General features: G+C 43.8%; 1 protein-coding gene across 1 annotated transcript in view; it reads left to right on the top strand.

Moving 5' to 3' along the window:
• MEI1 (meiotic double-stranded break formation protein 1) overlaps positions 1–19645 on the top strand; it is a 37461-nt gene that overhangs the window by 4679 nt on the left and 13137 nt on the right. Inside the window, exons 4-20 of the mRNA XM_041416787.1 lie at positions 339–444; positions 959–1162; positions 2357–2487; positions 3000–3114; positions 3908–4024; positions 4543–4642; positions 7124–7258; positions 7803–7917; positions 9451–9569; positions 10626–10767; positions 12147–12258; positions 12904–12964; positions 14193–14290; positions 15003–15177; positions 15280–15427; positions 15988–16260; positions 19295–19460. Coding sequence (XP_041272721.1) covers positions 339–444; positions 959–1162; positions 2357–2487; positions 3000–3114; positions 3908–4024; positions 4543–4642; positions 7124–7258; positions 7803–7917; positions 9451–9569; positions 10626–10767; positions 12147–12258; positions 12904–12964; positions 14193–14290; positions 15003–15177; positions 15280–15427; positions 15988–16260; positions 19295–19460 — 2317 coding nt within the window. The remainder of the gene's footprint in view (positions 1–338; positions 445–958; positions 1163–2356; positions 2488–2999; positions 3115–3907; positions 4025–4542; positions 4643–7123; positions 7259–7802; positions 7918–9450; positions 9570–10625; positions 10768–12146; positions 12259–12903; positions 12965–14192; positions 14291–15002; positions 15178–15279; positions 15428–15987; positions 16261–19294; positions 19461–19645) is intronic.

The following is a 19645-nucleotide window of genomic DNA, read 5'->3' as shown; positions in this document are numbered from 1 at the left end:
TGTTCCTAAGTTTATGATGGTCCCACGGGATACAGAAAAAACAGAAGTAGCAAAAGTGGTGAGAAATTAATCTGCTCACTTAAGAGGTGGAGGGGGGAAAGAGGAAAAGGAACAACAAGCAAGCAATTCCTTTAATTCATTTAAAGACATTTTGGAGACTTACTGTGGTATTCAGGATTTTCCTGTGTTTTATCCCAAGTGGTGAAGAGGGCCCATCTTTGGAAAAGATCCTGTTCTGCAATACTTTGCATCACTGAGAACTTCCTGGTTTGGGTGCATTTCTGCCTTTGGACTGTGTCCTCATTAGTGAAATTTTTCCTTCTCTGTCTCCTCTGCAGCTGTGCAAAGCAGCTACCATGAGAAGCAGCCTGCCCACATTTTCCCTCTTGGGCAAGCTGGCAGATGCCATTCCAGGCTTTGCTGAAATACTGGTGGTAAAGCACAGTGAGTAGTATTCATGTCCCACTGAAGGGTGGTGTTCACAGACCTAGTACACACTCATGCATGCACTCCCCTGTTCCCAAGACGAGTTCATGATGGTCACCAAGAAGCTGTCCAGAAGTCAGAGAGGCATTCAGGCCTCCTGGGATACAGGTCAGAACCTTCATAGCAGCTTGATATCATGCTTTTAGGCAGGCAAAAGCAGCCTCTGCAAACTGGGGTTTTGGGTCTGCCTCACAGGCAACATACATTTAGGGGTTTTTTATCTTGATCCAATGCTTGGGGGTCTGGTGAGCAAGCTGAACTGTTTGTGGAGGGAGCTGGGATGGTGGATCTTTGCTAGCTGTTCATTACTCTGCTCAGAGGGACAGATGGTTCTGAGCACAACACCTGGTTGTGGCATTCATTAACCTGCATACACCAGTCTGGCCAGTAGGCTTTTGCAAGTTTTCAAGGGAAATTGGTTGGTGCTTTTAAAATGTCAGTGAATGTTTGCTGTTCCTGTTCCTCATACTAGATAATTTAATGGATCATCTGCTGATGGGCTTAACATACCCAAATGAAGGGATAAAAGCTGCTGTCTGCTACTTGTATGGCAAGCTGTACTCCTCTCCTGTTGGCACAGAACGGCTCTCAGGACACTTTGAAGAAAGGCTCTGTGGTGTCTTCTTGAATACTCTGGGGTGTGCACAGACAAAGGAGCTGCAGGTTAATTGCTTGGGTGAGGCATTGCTGAGAGAAACTGCAAAGTGCAAGAGAAGGCTTAGAATGAGGAGGAAATCCTTGGCTGATTTAGATGCTGTAATGTGGGTTGTTCCATAGAGGATCTTTATGCTGTTTGTCCAAAGCCATCAGTCCTTTCTGTTACTCCAATGAAGTGGCGCAGACCTGCTGCTGAGCACCCCCAGTCCCCTATGTTCCCTGATGCCTCACATTTGCCCAGAACTGACTAATCTTCAGTCTCTTCAGAGCTTGTGCTATGGCCTCATCATCCCTCAAAATGTCTGAATGCAAATACTGTGCATGGGCAGGTGGCTTTTGTAGAGCAGTGGGATGGAGTGGGATGTAAAAAATCCAGTCTTTAGATGTGGGGCATCATGTTAATTCGATATAGTTAATGTGGAAGTGGCACTTTCTTACAGTTATCCTTCCAAGTGCATGTTTCAGCTGTTGCTGGGGAGCACAATTTCAGGCTTTCTGACATTGCTTGTTTGTAAACCATCCAGGGAATTAGTTTTTCTAGAAGGAGGCAAGCAGAAACTGGATTGCTCCTCAGCTTATCTACTCAACTACTAGAAATAGATTATGATTCTTTTGAAAGTAGAATTCTGTAGCTCAGATGATGCCCCTGTGAATTTGTACTGATGTATACTGATGATTTTCATCACTACCTGTAGCAGTGATCTATACTGTTATACTGAGGGAGTTTTTTGGAGTGTAGGTATCCTTTAGCTGAACACAGCTGTTTCTCTAAGAGCCTGTGGAAATAAAAGGGGAAGATAAATGCCTGTTCTCTAGCATGTGTTCTAGGGAAAATGTCATTGGGGGTAACTGACTGCTTGGAGAAGAATGCAGGTCAAGAGTTCTCCCAAGAAACAGTTTAAGGTGTGGTTACTAACAGAAGATAATGCAAATAGGGAGCTCGTGAGATGCACCCCTGTACATATCTGACTCTGAGAAGGAACAGAGAGCAGATCAGACCAGCAAAAATATCAGCAACAAAGGGTTGCAAGACATGGGGGTCATGGCAGTATCTGGGGACACAATGAGAAGCTCCCTAAATTGGAGTTGAGGCCCTCCAGGAGAGGGGAGGAAGTTGGCAACAAGTCTTAGTCTTATAAGTAAATACTTGTGTGTTATTATAATCCTCACTGTGCTGCTCAGTATGGTGCTCATTCTTGCTTTCCTTTTGCAGGTTTGCTAAAGGAGCTGCTGAAATCTGATAATTTTGTATCCATTCTTATGAATAATGCAAAGACAGAGGAGGAGACTGAGAACCCTGACTTTTTAGAAGGGGAAAATCCACTGCCACTTGTTCTCAAAAAGGTGATTGCTGAAGTAGTAGTGAATTGTTGGTACCCATAAATAATTTGCTGGGCTGTAATGAACATTTATCTAAGGCACTGTATATATAAAAAAGCAGAGTGTTCTGTTACCAACAGCAGCAATAGAGGCTGCACTGAGAAATGGGGATACCTCTGTTTTTCACCTTCTTGTTCATTCCTGCATCCTGGAATGGGGAAAATTTTACTCTTGGCCTTAGCTGATCTTACTCATTTACACTTGAGGTCTGATACAGCACATGCAGCAGCAGCATGACTAAGCCTGGGGGCAGAACTATTCTTACTCATGATCTACTCTGTTGTAGTTCTCATGTGCTTTTTTGAGTCTCTTTGGTTCAGTGTTTTATCTTACCTTAGCAGGTTTAATCTGTGAAATAAATGCCAAAAGAGAGACTTTAATTTATGTTTTAAATTTTAAAAAGTAGAACAAGCTGTTTCCTACCGACAGCCGCGTAGCTGACTTCCTTTCTCCTTTTGACTCTTGCTTCCCAACAGCTCTTGTTGACCAGAGATGAGATGTTACAGGCAGCGAGTTCTCACTGTATGGCTGCAGTGCTGGTTCACTCTCCTAGCAAATATGCTCCTGCTTTTATCCATGCAGATGTTCCAGGTGAACAAATGCAGTAGCATCTTATTGTTCATTCCCCAGCATCAAAGCTGCCCCTGGCTGTTTGGTTTAGGAATCGGGCTGTCTCCATGAAATCCACTGGTGCCATAACGTGGTGGCCATTTTATACCAGGTGATTTTAGGAGTAGAAGGGGAGAGTATGTTTTCAACTGAAAGTTCAGAAGCAGGTGTCACCAGGCAGAATGGAGTTTCCACTGAGAGAATTTGGCCAAGTACTTGAGGTCAAGATCCTTCTTGCAGGACCTTAGATACAAGTTTAAACAAACTGGGTTCCATCTCATTCCACTAAATATTGTAAGTTTGCTCAGATTTTGGTCTAGGATTTAGTTTTAGAATGCAGCTATGGGAGATGGTTTATTATTTCTCTGTAATCCCAAAAGACAGAAATACTTTCATGATATAAATTCTTTGGGAAATGTAAAAGTCATGAGGAAAAAAAGGTCACTGCATCTGTGATAAAGCTTGCTTTGTGGCTTTTCATTTGTGCCAAAGGCTAGATCCACAATTCAGCTCCTTCCCACTGAGTTTTTGCTGGGAAGATGCCTGCCCAAGGGTCTCTGCTCTCCAGTCACCTCTTTTTGAAGACTAGCATACCCCTGAGCATCTACTGTGTTCTCCATTCCTGCCATTTCATAGTACAGCCGTTCTCCCTGTGGCTGTTGCTATGTTTCCTCATTTCCTCCTCCTTCCTCTGCTCTGTTCTAGGAGCAGCTGTGCCATGCTGTGAGCAGCCTGCTTCTTACCAGGGTGGCCTTGTTTATGTGTGTGTTTGCAGAATTCCTCTTTGAGTGTCTCTTGTGCAAAAGTGAAATCCTCATGTGGTCAGTGTACTGCTGCCTGCTCCTCCTGACTGAAGAGCGCCTTTTCTTCTCCAAGTGTCACACTGTCTATGGTGAGTCATTAACCTTTCTGGCAGAGTGACTGCAGTAATTCTTGTGCCTCTAGCTGAATTCCAGCACTTTACACACAATCACAATTCCCAGTCAGGATGGATGAAGGACTGAAAATAAAAAGTACCTATCAGATATGTTTGTGATGTCCAACATAGTTTGAATTTATAGTGTCATTGCTGTAATGAGTTTCTGATGAGCACTAATTCATTATTATAACCAGTTATCATGACTGACACTCTGTGAGTTACTATTAAGTCTTTCCGTGGGTATGCCAAGAGTAGATTTAGGAAGAATGCTTAAATTCCTTCTGTTCTTTAAGACTTATCTCCGGCAGTGAAGGTTGAGGCATGTTATGAGGGAGCTGTGTGAACACTCAACAGTTTTGGACAGTTGTTTCTGTCAGTAGCTCAGAAGAACAATTGTTCAAATCTTTCTTTCTTTTAAAAATTTATTTTGCTTCCATTCTGGAATCTGGAATGTTAAAAGCCTCTCTGTGACTTCTCTTGAATGAGTACAGGCATTGAATCTCTGGTGAGGAGTCTCCGAGGTGTCCTGCTGCTGAACAATGTGGAGTTGCACAAACAAGGTCTCCTGCTCTTCACAGAAATACTGAAACGGTAAGGGAGTACCCTGTCAGGCTTGCAAAAGTGCCCCAAAATGGAGACTGTGAGGCTTTTGCTTTTAAGATTTTCTTCCCGAACCAGATATCTATACACAAGAGTTTTTGTATTTAAAGGATGGTGCTGAACTTTCTTATCTCCTTTATTCTTGGCAAAGAAGGGCCTGATGGTTGTTTCTGAACCTCCCAGCTTGTCCTGTTTGTGCTTACATCCACCACTAAATCTTCCTCTTCCTGCTTCCTTGCCCATCAGGGAGGTGAAATCTTTTTTCAGCTGTAGAGAGAAGGCCAGGAAGGTCCAGGCATATGTGAGCAGGCCAGCTCCTGCTAAATGTGCCTCTGTGACAAAACAAAGCATGCAAATTCCATGGCCTCTGGTCTTCTATCATCATCTGAGCTAAATTCAAACTGCAAAACCAAATTCTAGGCTGAAATATTAACGTCTTCTGTCACTTTTTTCCTCTTGTTTTTTGCTAAGAAATAATATACACTGGCTTGTTTTTCTTCTGTGCTTCCTGTTCTTGCCTTTATGATCTTGTTCCTATCCTGTCATGCTAGTGACAGAGTCTCGTTTTTGCCACTTAGATCCCCCAAGAGAGCCCTTGAGCAGAATTTTGGAAATGTCATAGTCAATTTTGTAGCAAGTGGCAGGGTAAAAAGGAGAAGAAAAAGCAACAGTGCTAGAACAGTGTGGTAATGCCAGTGTGGGATCTGTCAAAAAGAGAAACCAGGATATGGGGAACACTAATTACAGTATTTATGCTTGTAAAACAAAGAGAACACTCTGTGCAGTTGCTCTAATTTTCTCGTACACCCATTCTGTTTCTCCGAGCTTTGCCTTAGAAATCACGTTTTATTTAAAATTATCTCATAGTGGGGAAAAGGATCTTGTGCTGGAACCTCTTGTCCTGGTTTTAGCTTGCAGCTGGATTCTCTTGTGTAAGTGAGCCACACATTCTGGTGAGGTCCATGCAGGATGTACTGCTCCCCTTGGCAGTATGTCAGGAGTGTTGGGGTAGCTCTCCCTGGAGTGACCCTTGTCTCTCCAGCACAATCAAAGTGGCAGGTGCAGTTTGGGGCCCAAAGATGAGAGGTTGCAGAAAGCTGTAAGAGTGCTGCCCTTCACACTTTCCCCCCGGGCCCTGAAGATATCACAGTGCACCATCTTGAAAGTGGGTTTGTGCATCTTGAATGAGTCAGCAGTACTCCTCCATCCCTTCTTCCCTGCATGAGTCAGTGAAGACTTTTTTCTTCCTGATGTGTTTTACTTCAGAAGGTCAGTGATTAAAGAAAGAAAATACAGAGGATTAATAGAATTAATAGAATACAGATAATTAATAGAATTACCCAGTGTGAGTAGAAGCAACTTGGAAGTTCATTGCATCACTTGCATCACTCCTGATGCCTGAGTTCCACAAGTCCTTTTCCTTGCCATGCCCACCTCACAGCTTTTTCTCACAGCAGAATGTGAGGTGGCTGCGAAGCTGGGTTCCATCCCACTGAGTGACTAAAAAGAGTGGTTCTTCCTCTGTTCCTTTTTTGCCATGTAACTGGGCTACTGGTGTAATTTCCACTGAAGTTCACTTTGCTTTCCCATTTGTGCATGAGAGCATGTGCTCCTGGGTTTCTTCAGTCAGGCATGACTGTGAAAATTGAATAACGGGGAATAGTTTTGGCTCCCAAATCTGGCTCCTGTTATGCTGTGCTGCTTTTCTTGCTTCACTTTGGAGGGACCCTCTGGCAGGCTTTAACTGCCTGTCTTCTCCCTGCCCTTCTAACTGTACCTGATTTGCCAGGAGCCAAATGAGCATAGTCTGCCATTTACACAGGTCTCTCCAATAATGGGATTAATGGCCTGTTGTCCCTCCATGCTCTCATGCTGAATGGTTTGGTCAAAGGTGTTGGGCCACAGATGACCAAAATGCTCGCTGTCGAGAAGGATTGTCAAAGCAATTGGATTGTGTTTATTTTCCTGTTTATTTTTTCAAGTTTGTGAAGGTTCATGCCCTGGTGGCACCTGGCATTAGGAGTGCAGTGAGAGAAGCTATTCTCATGGCATTATCCTCTAGGATGGTGATGTTTGCTTGTATACTTAAAAATATAAGTTGCTAGATGAACTCACAAATGCCAGAGCAGATGGCCTGAATATAGAGTCCTAGGCACAGAGATCACTATATTTTGCAAAGCTTGTTTTTCTTGTGCTTTTCCTGACTGTGTTCTGGAGTAGTCACACAGTTATCCAGGCTGTGGATGTTTTATCATAGTAGTGCTTTAGACTGGCTGAAATTTCCTCTTTCTAGCAAACCCTCTACCTGCTCAAGTGTGAGAATACCTCCTTGAGGGCAACTGGCTCTCAATACTGAAAAAACGTGGCTGCAATCTCATGGCTCTGCTGTCCGTTTGCTGAAATGAGGGAAGGGCACTGCAGTTACCTAACTCTGACAGCATTCTCCTTGCTTATTTTGTTTTGTCTTCACAGGCAGCCAGTGGAAATCAAATTGTTCACAAACCGAGGTGTATGCATAGAAGCCATTGATGTTTTGATGGAGACAGTGAACTGCCCAGTGCTGGAGGTGGTGGTGGAGGCTGTGAAAGCTGTGGCCGCTTTCCTGAGGTAGGCAGGAATGTATTTGCAGACTTTTCTTCAGATAGATTTGTTGATACCATCTTGGGCTTTGCAGTTCCCCTGTGGCTGTGTGGGTGAACGTGCTCTGCAGTGGGACTTGTGGCTGAGGCAGGCGTGGGTACAGCAGAGCCAGCTTCCCACCCACCTCAGGAAAGCTGCCAGGGCAATGAAGCTGTGGCAGGCAGCAAGTCATTGCAGCAAGGACCTAGTGTTCCAGGCAGGCTTGTACAGCAGCTGTTGTGGATTTGTCACTCTGTGCCCCATCCAGATTGATAAGAATAATAAACGTAAGGCTCTGGACAGTCATGGGCTTCCTGACTGTAGTGGGAGCAGACAGAGTACTGAGGGTGTGTTTGGGCTTATGTGTGGGTGAAGGCACTATTCAGATATTGTGACCTTACTATGCTTTGCTAGAGAGAAGTGGCAGTGGCATATTTCCATCAGAAGAGCAGTTATTTCTGATGGTGTTGCCTTCCTAGTGGAATGTCCCCTGCAGGGACTGTGCATCTTGTCTTTGTCTTCGCTTGTTAAGGAAGGATCATCTGAGCTCCCCTCCAGTCCCATATGAAGAACTGCAGAAGCTTCTGGAGGCAGTGCTGAAGCGATGTGCTGACCTTTCTCCACCACAGAGTAATAAGAGGCATGCAGTAAGTCAGAAGCTGTTGCTTGTTGGTGGGACTGAGCAGGACAGGGATGATCTTCTTATGTCGATGTTTTGTATATGTTCCATCCCCTTGCTTACTTCCCCCGTGGCTGTTTGCTTCTCTGCTATTTCTTCTGATCCTCTTGCCTTGAGATGGTACCAGAATTTGAAGCAGATGAAGATGGATGCTGGTGAATGAATCCTTCTAAATCAGTGAAGTTCTGTGGGGCACTACTTGAGCATGCTACTCTCTTTATGTGTCCAAAGTACTCCAAAGCCGTTTGAACTTCTCCATCTTCCCACCCTCACCTTGTAGGCTGCATTGGTCAATCTATTTTTTCAGCAATGAACATTTCTTGTTCTCCATTCAGATCAAGAGTGTCATCTTGTATGCACTGTGATCCCTCACAAGGGAGTTGTTAGCCACTATTTGAACTATAACTCTTTCCTGTTCCTGGTATCCGTAGTTAGTGTGGTGTGCTGCTGGGACCTCTGCACTTCTGAGAAGAGCCCCAGGTGCAGATAGCTAATGAAAAGACAAGGGTTGAGCCTTCTTGCTGTAGGCTTAGAGCCATGTAGGTTTAGATTTCATGCCAGTAGTGGGAAGAACACCTCAATACTCAAAGGAGTAGCAGAACTCCAAATTCATGATGAACTATTTTTAGACCCAAGTTCTGTGGTACCAGATATTGGCCTTCTCTGCCTGAAGAAGGCAGAAGTGCTTTCTGTCCCATAGGCAGATGTAGGCCAGTCAGTTTCCACACACACAGAGCTAGGTGTCCCTTTCAGAATTGGGAGTTTCACAGGAAGGAAGTTAGCTAGTGAGGATATGCAAGCTGTGTTTAAAGGGAGAAAAGGGGAAATGCTGATACCTCTGCCAAGGTATCTCAGCATGAAATGGAGAAGGAGTTCTGAACTGCCAGGCACCAGTGTATAGCTGTGCCCTCCTCTGGTATTATGGAGAAGACCACCACAACAGGTTAAGGCTTAAAGGCAGATTTTGAGTTCCAAGTTGTTCCTACTTTGAGCAAATGATTAACTCTGACGCTTCAGTTGGCTTCAGGCTTAATTCAGTGGGATGCTGTGTGGGAACAAGAATTAGTACATGGATAGCTGCTTAAAACTCTGAGCCAAAGTAGAACTTCTAAGATTTCATCGCTAAGCAAGGAGAAGAACTGTTCTGTGTTGTCTGAAAAGTATTTGAAAGAAAGAAAATTTTTAGAAGTACAGGGTTTTCTCAGAAGGAGTTAAAGCTCCATTAGCTGAAATGCTTAAAACTCATATTAGATCAAATCATGGTAATACAGGCTCTAAAGACATGGCAGTGCAGAATTAATAGCTCTGTAACTCTGTCCTCCCTTGGAAGAGCACACAAGGTGTTTAACTCTGCCCTCTCTGGGGAAAGCACAGTAGTAAAAAAAATTGTGTGAAGGAGTGAAGTGAAATCTGTTGTTCCTCTTGCTGCTGGTGTCAGAGGAGAAAGCTATTTTTTTCTGAAAGTGGATGTAAGATTTTAAAGACTTCTCTCCTTTAACAGGGCGATCTTCTATTCTCAGTGTCTCAGAGTCACTCGGCAAACAGAAATCTTGGTAGAGTTCCTCAGAGACAGGGTCAGTTCTTGCTCAATACCCTGGAAAGTTTCAGAAATGCTTGCAGGTGAGGACAAGTCAGGAAGGTGTGTGGGTGGGTGGTGTGTTTCCATGTCTGTCCACTCTTCTGTTCTTGTGACTATGTTCCTCCACCCAGCCCCACCACAGAAATATCACAGGTGAATTCAGTGCATAGCATTGGACAGTGAAACAGCAGAGTCAGGGGTATGTATTAATAGTGAAAATTTTTGTGATACCTGAATATGTCTCCCATGAAATTTGCCTGGGACCTGTCAGTTTATTTCACATCTTCGGGCTTTGAGGGACTGCTTGAAAATTCACCAAAACTACTGATAATGTAAGAACTATTGGAAGGTATGTGTGAAACCAGATTCCTGTTCTATGTGGTTTCACTGCCAGAGGGGATTAACCATTTAACAAATGTAAATCTGCTCCAGATGCTGGCCTTGGATTTGCTCGTGTCTGTGACCTGTTACTGGAAGTGGGTTTATGGGGACCAACTTTACCTCTTTTGCTGGATCAGAGCTATTTGGCATCCTTACCTGTATATCAAACAGTGGTAGATGAGTTTGAATATGAATCAGGATGAATCAGGATCAGCTTTTAGGGTGGTCTGGCCAAATTAGTTTTTGCCTTGCATCACTTGGGTTGGCTGAGATAATTCAGTCAGAATCAGACATACCTTTCTGCACTGACCCAGAGTCTTGGGGTCGTGTTAGAGGGCACTCGGGTTCTGTCATGGATTTTATATCAGCTAAATGGTCCCTTGGCTGATTTTCACAAGGTTTGCTGTGTTGTGCATCAGGCATTCTGGTATGGCTGAAAACCAGTCTTGCCACACCAGAGCTTCCCACAGCACATGCTTTCTTCACAGAAACTAAGTCTTCCTTTCCCAATGTGTACTGTTGTGCAACCTTGATGACTTTTGATAGCTTCACTCAAGAGGTAACTGAGTGTGATTGCCAGATTCCTCTCTTTCCAACCCATCGAGTGTTTGTGGTCCTTTATGGTGAAAATTGTGATTAAAATGTAGTATCTCCTGGCTTTCTTTACAGAGTGAGGAGGTTTCCACTTTCCTCTGTTATCCACTGTGTATTTGTAGGTTAGCTGTGGAATTCCAGGGTGACTTCATGGCCCAGGAGAATGCTTTCACTGCCCCCAACTCTGAGAGCAAAGACACACTAAGCAACTTCTCTGAGTTCCTGTTGAGGATTTGTGACAGCCTCTGCATCCCCATGGTCATGGTAGGATTTCTTTTGAACTTGGTCTGTTCGGTGGGTACCTGGAAAGGTGCTTTCAAGCACCAAGAGTGGGTTGCACAAATGTTTTTTTTGGGAAAGAGGGCATGTCAAGTCAGCTGAGAACTTGGCATTTGCCACTTTTTCACAGCCAAATATGGAATTACATGGTTAATGAAAAGGTAGTGTATGCTCTCAGAGGGTGCAGAAATTCATAGAGTTTCCATGTGGATGTCAATGTCTTTCTTCAGACTATGCAATCCCATAGCCTGCCTACCGTGCTGTGGGATCCATTGCAGCTCTGGACGTGTCAGAAAATGAAGTGTGCCTGAACTGTTGTTTCCCCTTCTGCCACTTTTTCAAAACTTGCCTGTGTCCCAGACAGCTGCTATGGTTTGCACCTGCAATTTAATTTCTATGCTTCTTCCCAGAAGGTACTGATGAGGCTGCCCAGTCTGCATGGGCAGTATTAAGCATTGTGCCTCAGTAAGGCTGTGACATGATTTGAAAAGTAGCTGTGGAGACTCTTGAGTGCTTTTGTGCTCCATACAGGCCTGTCCCTAAGACACATCAAGCAGAATTGTCATAGCAATGGGACTTCTGTTGTGGTTCCTAACATTTAGTAAAGTTTGTTTGTGCTTTGTGACAGGTACAGTTGTATGGATTCTTGCACTTGTTAGGAGCTTGGAGATGTTTTGGTTGGTGTTTTCTTAACCAATCTTTTGGTAGGCAGCTGCAGTGGCACTGCTGTTCTCCTCCCTGACAGGAGGGTGCAGTGCATGTCCATTTTGGCAAAGCTGGAGTCAGTGTGCTGTTTCTTGCTCATTGAACTTGGGTAAAAATTAATGGACTGTGAGAAAATTGTCCAGTGACCTTCAACAAGAGTGAGTTGAGTCATTCTGTTCTAAACAGTTCAGGGCTGGATTCTGTAGAGAGCTCAAATGCCTGTGTTTGCCACTGCTCAGTGAAACACTGAAGCACAGGTGTGAAGTGTTGCTGAGGTGAGCTGCACTTAAACATGTATCCTATGTTGTACAGGAGAATTAGCCATCTGACCTGTAAGAGCAGTAACTTCCAGGGCAGTGTGGGCAGTAGTGACAGTCACTGTGCATTAAGGTTTGACTGGTTGCTTGCTGGAATCCGGGAGAAGTTTCTTGTCAGGTGGGATGTCTGGCAGAGTTACCAGCACAGCTCATAGCGCTGGCAGGGGGAGTGTTAGTTGTGTTCAAAGTGCTCTGTGAGCCTGCTCTGCTGCCAGGCATTTTGCTAAAAGAACTGCTACCCTATTTGTTTGGATTTAGAAACCTGAATTTCTGGGCAGGCAGGGGGAAGGAAGGAAGCTGCCTTCAGTGTTTGTAGCATCTTGTGTATTTGTCTTTCCACAGAGCTATCTGGAAAGGGCTGTCAGCCCATCACTGACGGAGGTTTTCATCTCAACACTCACTACCCTCTTTACAGTGGTGCCAAGCATGCAGAATAAGTTCTCCAAGAAGCTGGGTATGAGGGTATTGTGGGATCATGCTTTCTGTGCTCTTAACTGGTGGAACTTGCTGCTACTGCATATTACTGAGGCAATGAGCCTAACATTGAGACTTTATGTGGAGGATTCTATTACAAGTTTATATGAGTAAGGATAGAGTGCATAGTCATGTTCAGCAGGATGGAAAAGTTATTTGGTCTGGCAATGATGATGGGACAGGTTTTATTTTGGATAAGAATGTCGTGTCAGCTTTATCCTTCCCTCTGGAATAATTCAGAGTTGAATTGGCTGTTCCTGTAGACAGGGATTATGCTGGAATTGTTGGTGGGATTTCACTGTGTAGAAATCCTAGTTTAGTCTATGTATGCCTTATTCTTCACACATCAGAGAGGTGATATAGAGAATTCCTCTGTTCTAAACATGTGAAACAGGCAAATCTTCACTTCTCCTGAGAAAATGAATCTCAGATACTCTCCTCACACCCAAACTTGGAGTAGTTTACTTCCTAAGAGTCAGCCTATATGTGTTCTTACTGAGATGGCCTGCCCTCTTCACCAGGATTGTATGGAGATGTGTGGGGGTGGTTATGGGACCTGCCTACTCTTTTTCTTATCATACATCTTCTGTGCTCCTTTCACATCTCTGTCTCGCTTTCTGTCTAGCATCCTCGTCCTTCATCCGACTGACACTGGAGCTGAAGGCCAGATTTTGCTCTGTACAGAGGTATTGTGATGTGTGCCCTGTAAGTGAGCCAAAAATTTCCAGATGGGAAAGTAGATCATGCCTTATCTAATACACCTGATTAGGCAAGATGAGAGGCTGAAAGACTCAAGAATGGTTGTGTCTTACTGAAAAATGTAAATGGTTACTGACAATGGAAGAGCTTGATGTGGGAGAAGGGAGAAGCAGTTTGGTAGGGGGCGGATGGATTTACACGGCACTGTGAGAATTCTGTGCTCTGTCGTGAGTTGCACAGATAGAGATAAAGCAGCCTGACTTTGGAGTAGTCAGATCAGTGGGTGTTCTGAAGAGAAGTACCAGTAGCATCAGTTCCATCTGAGCTCTGGCTTCCTAAGCATTTACTACCACGTTTGCTGTTCCTCGTGGTGTGATAATATATTAGAAACGGGAGGAAGGAGGATAACTTCAGTAGCAAGCATTGCAAAAGATCTCCTGTAGTAGAGGCTATGATTTCTAGGTTGAGGACTATTTGAGGAGACTCTCTGTGGGTCTGCAGAGATATTTTACCTCCTCTTTCCTGTGACTGTACCTCATTAAAAAAGTAAACAAAACACACAGCACTCCTAGTCCAGTTTACTAGTGTGGAACTTCAAGTGGGGGCATTTGTGCCTGTGAAGGGTGTGTGGTGGAAGTGATCTAGGTTTCTGAATAGAGCACTGTGCTGTGCCAAGGATGGTGTGTTACAGATGTCTGCTTATGTCCTGTTCTGCAAAGAAATGGTTGGAGAGAGAGAAATACCTGGAAATAGCTGTTCTCATCCTTTTAGTTAATATTTTGGCATTCTTCGGTGTTTATCCTTGGCAATGTCAATGCTAAAAAATCTTAAGTGTTGTTTGCCAGTGGAATCATGTATTGTGAGCTACTCTTAAACACCTCCCATTCTCTGCAGTGTTGGGGCTCCTTACAGGACTGCCTGTGTAGGCAAGGTGTGATGGTTATGGGTACCCCACTGTATTCACACTGGCCCAAGGTATGGACGTGTTCACTGTTGTCACTGCACACACCCACCACATCTGTGAGCTGACAGTCCATTGGGAACTCATCATTTTCCTGGAAGCCTAGGTTGGCTCCTAGAGTCTTCTTGTGATGGGGCAGGTGCTTGTATGTGATCATTCAGTAAAATGAGATTCTGGCAGACAGTGTGTGTATCAGAAGTAGGAAGAGGATATTTCTAGCCTCTTTTACTGTCTTTTTCTGCTCTTCTTCACAGTAATCCTGTCCTGAATCACACCTGTTCCAGCTTCCTCTGCAGCTTATGCCTGAACCTTTATTCAGCCACAGAGAAGACAAGAACTTCTTCTCAGGAGGGCAAGTTTGGGGAAAGAGAAAAATTGTTTCATTTAGTTTGAGGCCCTGCCACCCTCTGTTTAGGCAACAGGTGAAAAAAAATAGAAAAGGACAAAGGAGAAGGGAAGGGAGGACACACAAAGCTTGATTGAGAGATTTTTTTTCCCCCAGCTTGTTTTTAAGCAGATCCAGCAAGGACCAACAGAAAACAGAAAACACTCAGAAAATGCCTTTTGAAGAGTTTGGAACCCTATCTGAAAGAATGCATTTCATCTGCCTATGGTTATTTTTACATGGGGGCATTTATTAGCACAGGTGTGCATGCTTAATTGAAACAAAATTACTTGCCACAGTCAAGTGGCATATCTGCAGATTGAGGTAATTTTTTCCTTCTGGCATACTCTGTAAAGCTTTCCTGTCTGCACTGTAACTTTTCATAATAGATAAGTCCCAAACAAATGAGATGAAAGTTTCTACATCAGAAAAGCCACTTTTCCCATTAGCAGTGGTTGGTCACCATACAGGCAGCATCAGCAAAGGGCTCAGAATCTCAAACAGACTATGTTTTTTCATCCTTAAAATGTCTTTTCATCCTTAAAGCCAGCTCTGTTAAATCAGGTCTCACACCAGTATTGATGCCAAATCCCAGAGATGTGCTTGGTGTATGCAGACTGTGGAGTTGATCCATAGACATCGCTTATCATTTCCTGCCTGCTTATGTTTTTATTTCTAGAGCAGGAGATGTCTGAGCTCCTGCAGAAGGGTCTGCCTCAGTTAAACTACACCATTGCTGAAAGCCTTCTCCTCCTGTCTGAAACCCCTGAGCCTTTCTTTTTGGATCAGTCTCTTTGCAGCCACCAGCACTGTTTTGTGCTACTCTTATACTTTGCCTACACCTTCGGGGACAGGTGAGCCAAGACTAAACAAAGCAAGTGGCCATTACATACCATGTATTGGTAGGTAAAGCATATCTGTTGTAACTGTTTCCACTCCAATCTCCTTCAATGCAGGTTTGTTCCAGATGCAGAATTATTTCTAGCTGTAAGAAATTTTCTCCTGTCAGCACAGGACCATGGAGACTGTCCCCCTCCACACATACTCAGAGCTGCACTTTACCTCCTTGCTGTCTGTCAGGACAAAGGCAAAGCCCTGGACATGGTAAAAGAAGATTTCATTCCTACCTCTTTAAGCCTTTTTATTGAAACTAAGGTTTCTCCCCTCTCACACCAACCTACTTGTAGAAAGTATTTTGGCATAGGTGGTGAGCAGTGAATGAGTGAAGATTGTGCAGTGCATCTACACTCTGGAAAGTGAGCTATGAAAATACACAGGGGAATATAGATATGACAGAGTAAACTTGTGTATGTGTGGGAAGTGTAACTGCGTTGGATAGGCTGTGAATTCACATACAGAATATAATGAATTTCATGGCTTGGTCTCCCAAACACATCTCCAGCCTCTGCAGCAGGCTTTCTAGTGTTCCCATAGGGCTTTTTGCTGCTGCACAGCTTTGAGCTCTGTATAAAGCCTACAGGTTTCTTAGTCTTTGTGATGCAAATGGGCTTCACAAAATGATGTTTAACTGATGTGTTTGATTGTCTGCTGAAAAGGCAGTGCGACTGTTTCTTGCAGTAAAGTCTCACCACTTCAGATGCTTTATATGCAGTATTAGTGATTATTCTGTTCTCTGTCCCACTTCTCCTTTCCCTCTTTACCAGAGATCTTTGTCTACCATAAGAAGGATGCTGGATAATCTTCCAGATCTGAGCTTGGTCTATGTCCATTGTCCTCTCCTGCTGAAATTCTTCCTGCGCTACCCTGAACTCATGGGGAGATTTGGACACCAAGTCCTCCAGCTCTGGTTTTCCTGGGAAGACTGTAAGCAGACTGAGGTTGAAGAAGCTGATTTTGGCTCATCTGATCAGCTGAACAGTGCTAACCCATTGCTTCCCATTCTGAAGAGCAATTCCAGCATTTTGCTTATTTTACTGGTATGTGGCTTTCGAAGGACGGGCTGCTGTCTTGGCCCTGATTTTGGGGGGCTTTTTGGTTCTTAAAGGTTTTAGTGATGTTATGAAACCAAGGATTTTGATAGAAGGGGCCGTGTGTGTCTACACAGATTTCCATCTGCCAGGGAAGCCTTATGTGGAAAATGGAACCTTGTATGTGTGTTATCTCTTTCTCTGTCATCCATCTGCTGTAACAGGAAGGGATCCTCTGAGAGCTGGCTGGACAGGGATCTGAAAAGTTATGCTGATGTCGTGAAAAATCCCATTCCTTCCTCTACCCAGATACACAGCTGGGTACTTCAGATTCTTCAGTGCCAGCCTTTGAAGAAGCTGTTTTGCAAATTTGGGAGCAAAGCTTTGCTACTCACAGATGAGAAGGGTATAATGAACAAGAACTTTGAAAAAGCAGTGTGCAGAGAACAGGTCTTGAGGGCACAGCTTTCTGTTTGAGGTTTTCATTTTGTCTCATTTTAACTGGAGACTCTTGTCAGAGAATTTTGAAGTACTCTTGAGTTTTCACGACTGCAAATAACATGTTTTATTGCTCTTAAAAGATAAAATAAAAGTCTTTTGACAGGGAAAATTAATCGATTCAGGAGAGAAAGGGGCCTTGAAGTAGCAGGCTAGTGTGCTTGCCTTTAGCTGGTGTAATGATCTCTATTAACCCATGTAATCATGTCACAATCATGTCCTGATGGCTGCTTAGAGGCCTTTTCTCCTTCCACTGTTCTCACCTTCTTGTCACCTCCCCACCAGTGGCCTCTTGTCCCATGACTGAGCCAGTCACATAGTAAATATTTGCTAACTTTTCCACAGAAAAAAACATGAGATTTGCCTGTAAGGGCAAAAGCTAAGAGCTATGATATTTCTTCTTCAGTCTATTAGAGAAATGAAAACTATCATTGAGAAAGCAAACCCATGTCAGCAGATGGTAAAGAAATAGGAGGAAGCAAGGCTTGACTCTGAGTGGGCATCCACTGGGCATTACAGAACATGTTTGTTCTGATCTAAGAGGCTATGGCTAAATTTTAATATCTGATGTTACTGAGGTGAGTGCCAGGAGGGCTCTCACATAGGGCAGTCTTTCACAGTTGGGATGATATTGCAGAGTAGGTGACAACATCCAGGCATTTGATACCATTGCAGAGCATTAGTAAAAGTGAGCAATGAGTTTACATATCAGGACAAATTAAGGAGGTGAAGTGTCCCATGAGGCTTGTCCACACTGTTACCTGGCAGAACTACCTGGCAGTAGGTCTGGAGCCTATCACTCCATAAACTGAATCAACTCTGTCAATGAGCAAAACATAAACAGTGTCTCCCTTCCCTGAATGGTACAACATTCCTGCTTTCCCTTTTCTGCCTTGCCATATGCTCTTGGAAAAATAAATTCATTTAGCTCTGTTCCAGTCTTTAAAGTGAGTTGTAATAAGTCACAGGCTTTGACAATTCACCTTTCAGTTGTGGAAGAGCATAATCAATCTGGATTTAGATGGACTAATAAAACAGTGCAATATGAAGGGATGAATATACTGTCAGATGTGAAGAAAACTTATGAGATGAATAACCTAAGCCTCAGAATGCACTAGTAGAGTGGAAAGGCCTCTGCATGGTACAGTGAAACAAAGATGAGTGTCCTTCCAAGGATGACTTTGCTTATCTGTTTTAAATAATTGCCTGGATTAGATATAACAGATGGTTAGTGACTTCATCTGAGACCTTGAGCTTCTGGGTAGGAAGGAACCGATTAACACAATGGTGCATTTGCCAGGGCCAGAAAGGCTGTGGCCATTGGTTCATGTCATTTTGTACTCTGTATGTTCATCTGGTGGTGAATATAGACATGATGACACACTGTCCCACTTGTCTTCTCCATGCTCCAGGTCTGAGGTGCTCTCTCAGAGAACAGAGATGTTAGATTGCATTCCTGAATGTCATATGAAGCAGATCTATGTCAGCAGAGATGATTGAGCAGACATCTCCCTGCCCTTTATTTGTGAAAGTCTCTGCTAGAGGCAGGAATTCAGCTCAAAACTAGAGAGCTTTTCCTGGCACAGCCAGCCTGTTCTTTCCTTTTTTACTTTCCTTGGGTACGGGGTCCCACAGCCATTTTCTCTGCATCATCAAAGTCTGGATGCATTACTGCTGTGTGATAGGGGAAGGCAGCTGGGGGAGGCAGTAAGCTGTCCAGGCAGGCTGTAGGCTCAGTTGCTGAGACCAGTGTCCTGTTTACCTCTTCAACTCTACCATTGCAATGCAGTAGCCAGGACGATTGCAGGAAGAGAGGAAAGGTAGTGCTGACCTAATGTATGTTGAGATGGTCAGTTTATGTCAGGACTACCAGGCAGTTTTAGTCTGATATTTATACAACTGCCTCTGTACATGCTGTGCAAGTGAATTTAATGTTATGTACCTCAACATGAAGACTATGCCCAAATTAAGTGTACTGGCTGTGGGGTTCAGCTCAGAGACTCCAGACAAAGCTCTGTAGTCAAGAGGCAGGCTTGTGAGCTGTGTACATGACTCTCCTCTTTCCTGTGATTGATTGCTTGCCCAGCTTACATACGTTTCATGCAGTTTAGTTATGTTACTACTGCACATACAAGGCTGCCAGCCTTTTGAAAGTTAGGAACTATGGACTGACTCATAAGCTTGATTTTAGGCAAGCATCTTTAATATGCAAGCTGATTTTTCAAAACAACAAGGAGAACAGAGGTGCCAGAGATTCTGTTCTCTTGTTTAGGTCTCACTTGTTTAAAACTGTGACCTTAAATCTATGTTACCCTTACACTTATAGAGCCAAATCATTTTTTAAATGGGATGTTACTCAGAGGTGCCTAACAGACATGAGTCCTTCTGCTTTTTTCAGTTCTCTGTTTAATCAGGACATACTTAATCTTAATGGTGCTTTATTAGGCTGTTTCCCAAGGCACCAGATTAGCATAATGGTATTAAATAGTGGTGACTTCTGCCTAATCAGGGTAGAAAAGTAATGGGTTTGTTTCTTCCTTTCCAGGACCTAGTCTGCTCAAGTTCTGTGGAAGTGGCTTGGAAGGTGTTGATGACTCTAAGGACCTTTCTGGAAAGAAATGAGGATGTCCTTGTCTGTGACCTCCTTCGGAGCCGATTTTTACAGATTCTGCAGCAGCTGCTGGTAGAGAGCAGCTCAGCCACCCTACAAGGTGACCCCACCTCTGTGACTTGGTCTTACTGTAACATCAACTAGTTATAGGGACACAGTCTGGGATAAAGTGGTTTTGAACTGCTGATGTAGCTTCAGTACTTACCTGCATGAGGAAATTTATGGACAGAACTGTGCTAATGTAGTTTCCTTTTTCAGAGATTCATTTTGAAGTGAGAGTCTTTT

This window comes from Onychostruthus taczanowskii, unplaced genomic scaffold (assembly GCF_017590055.1).
Source record: "Onychostruthus taczanowskii isolate IOZ18803 unplaced genomic scaffold, ASM1759005v1 scaffold53, whole genome shotgun sequence".
Lineage (NCBI taxonomy): Eukaryota > Metazoa > Chordata > Aves > Passeriformes > Passeridae > Onychostruthus > Onychostruthus taczanowskii.
Note: the sequence above shows the minus strand (reverse complement) of the source record. Positions and strands in the feature narration are given on the sequence as shown.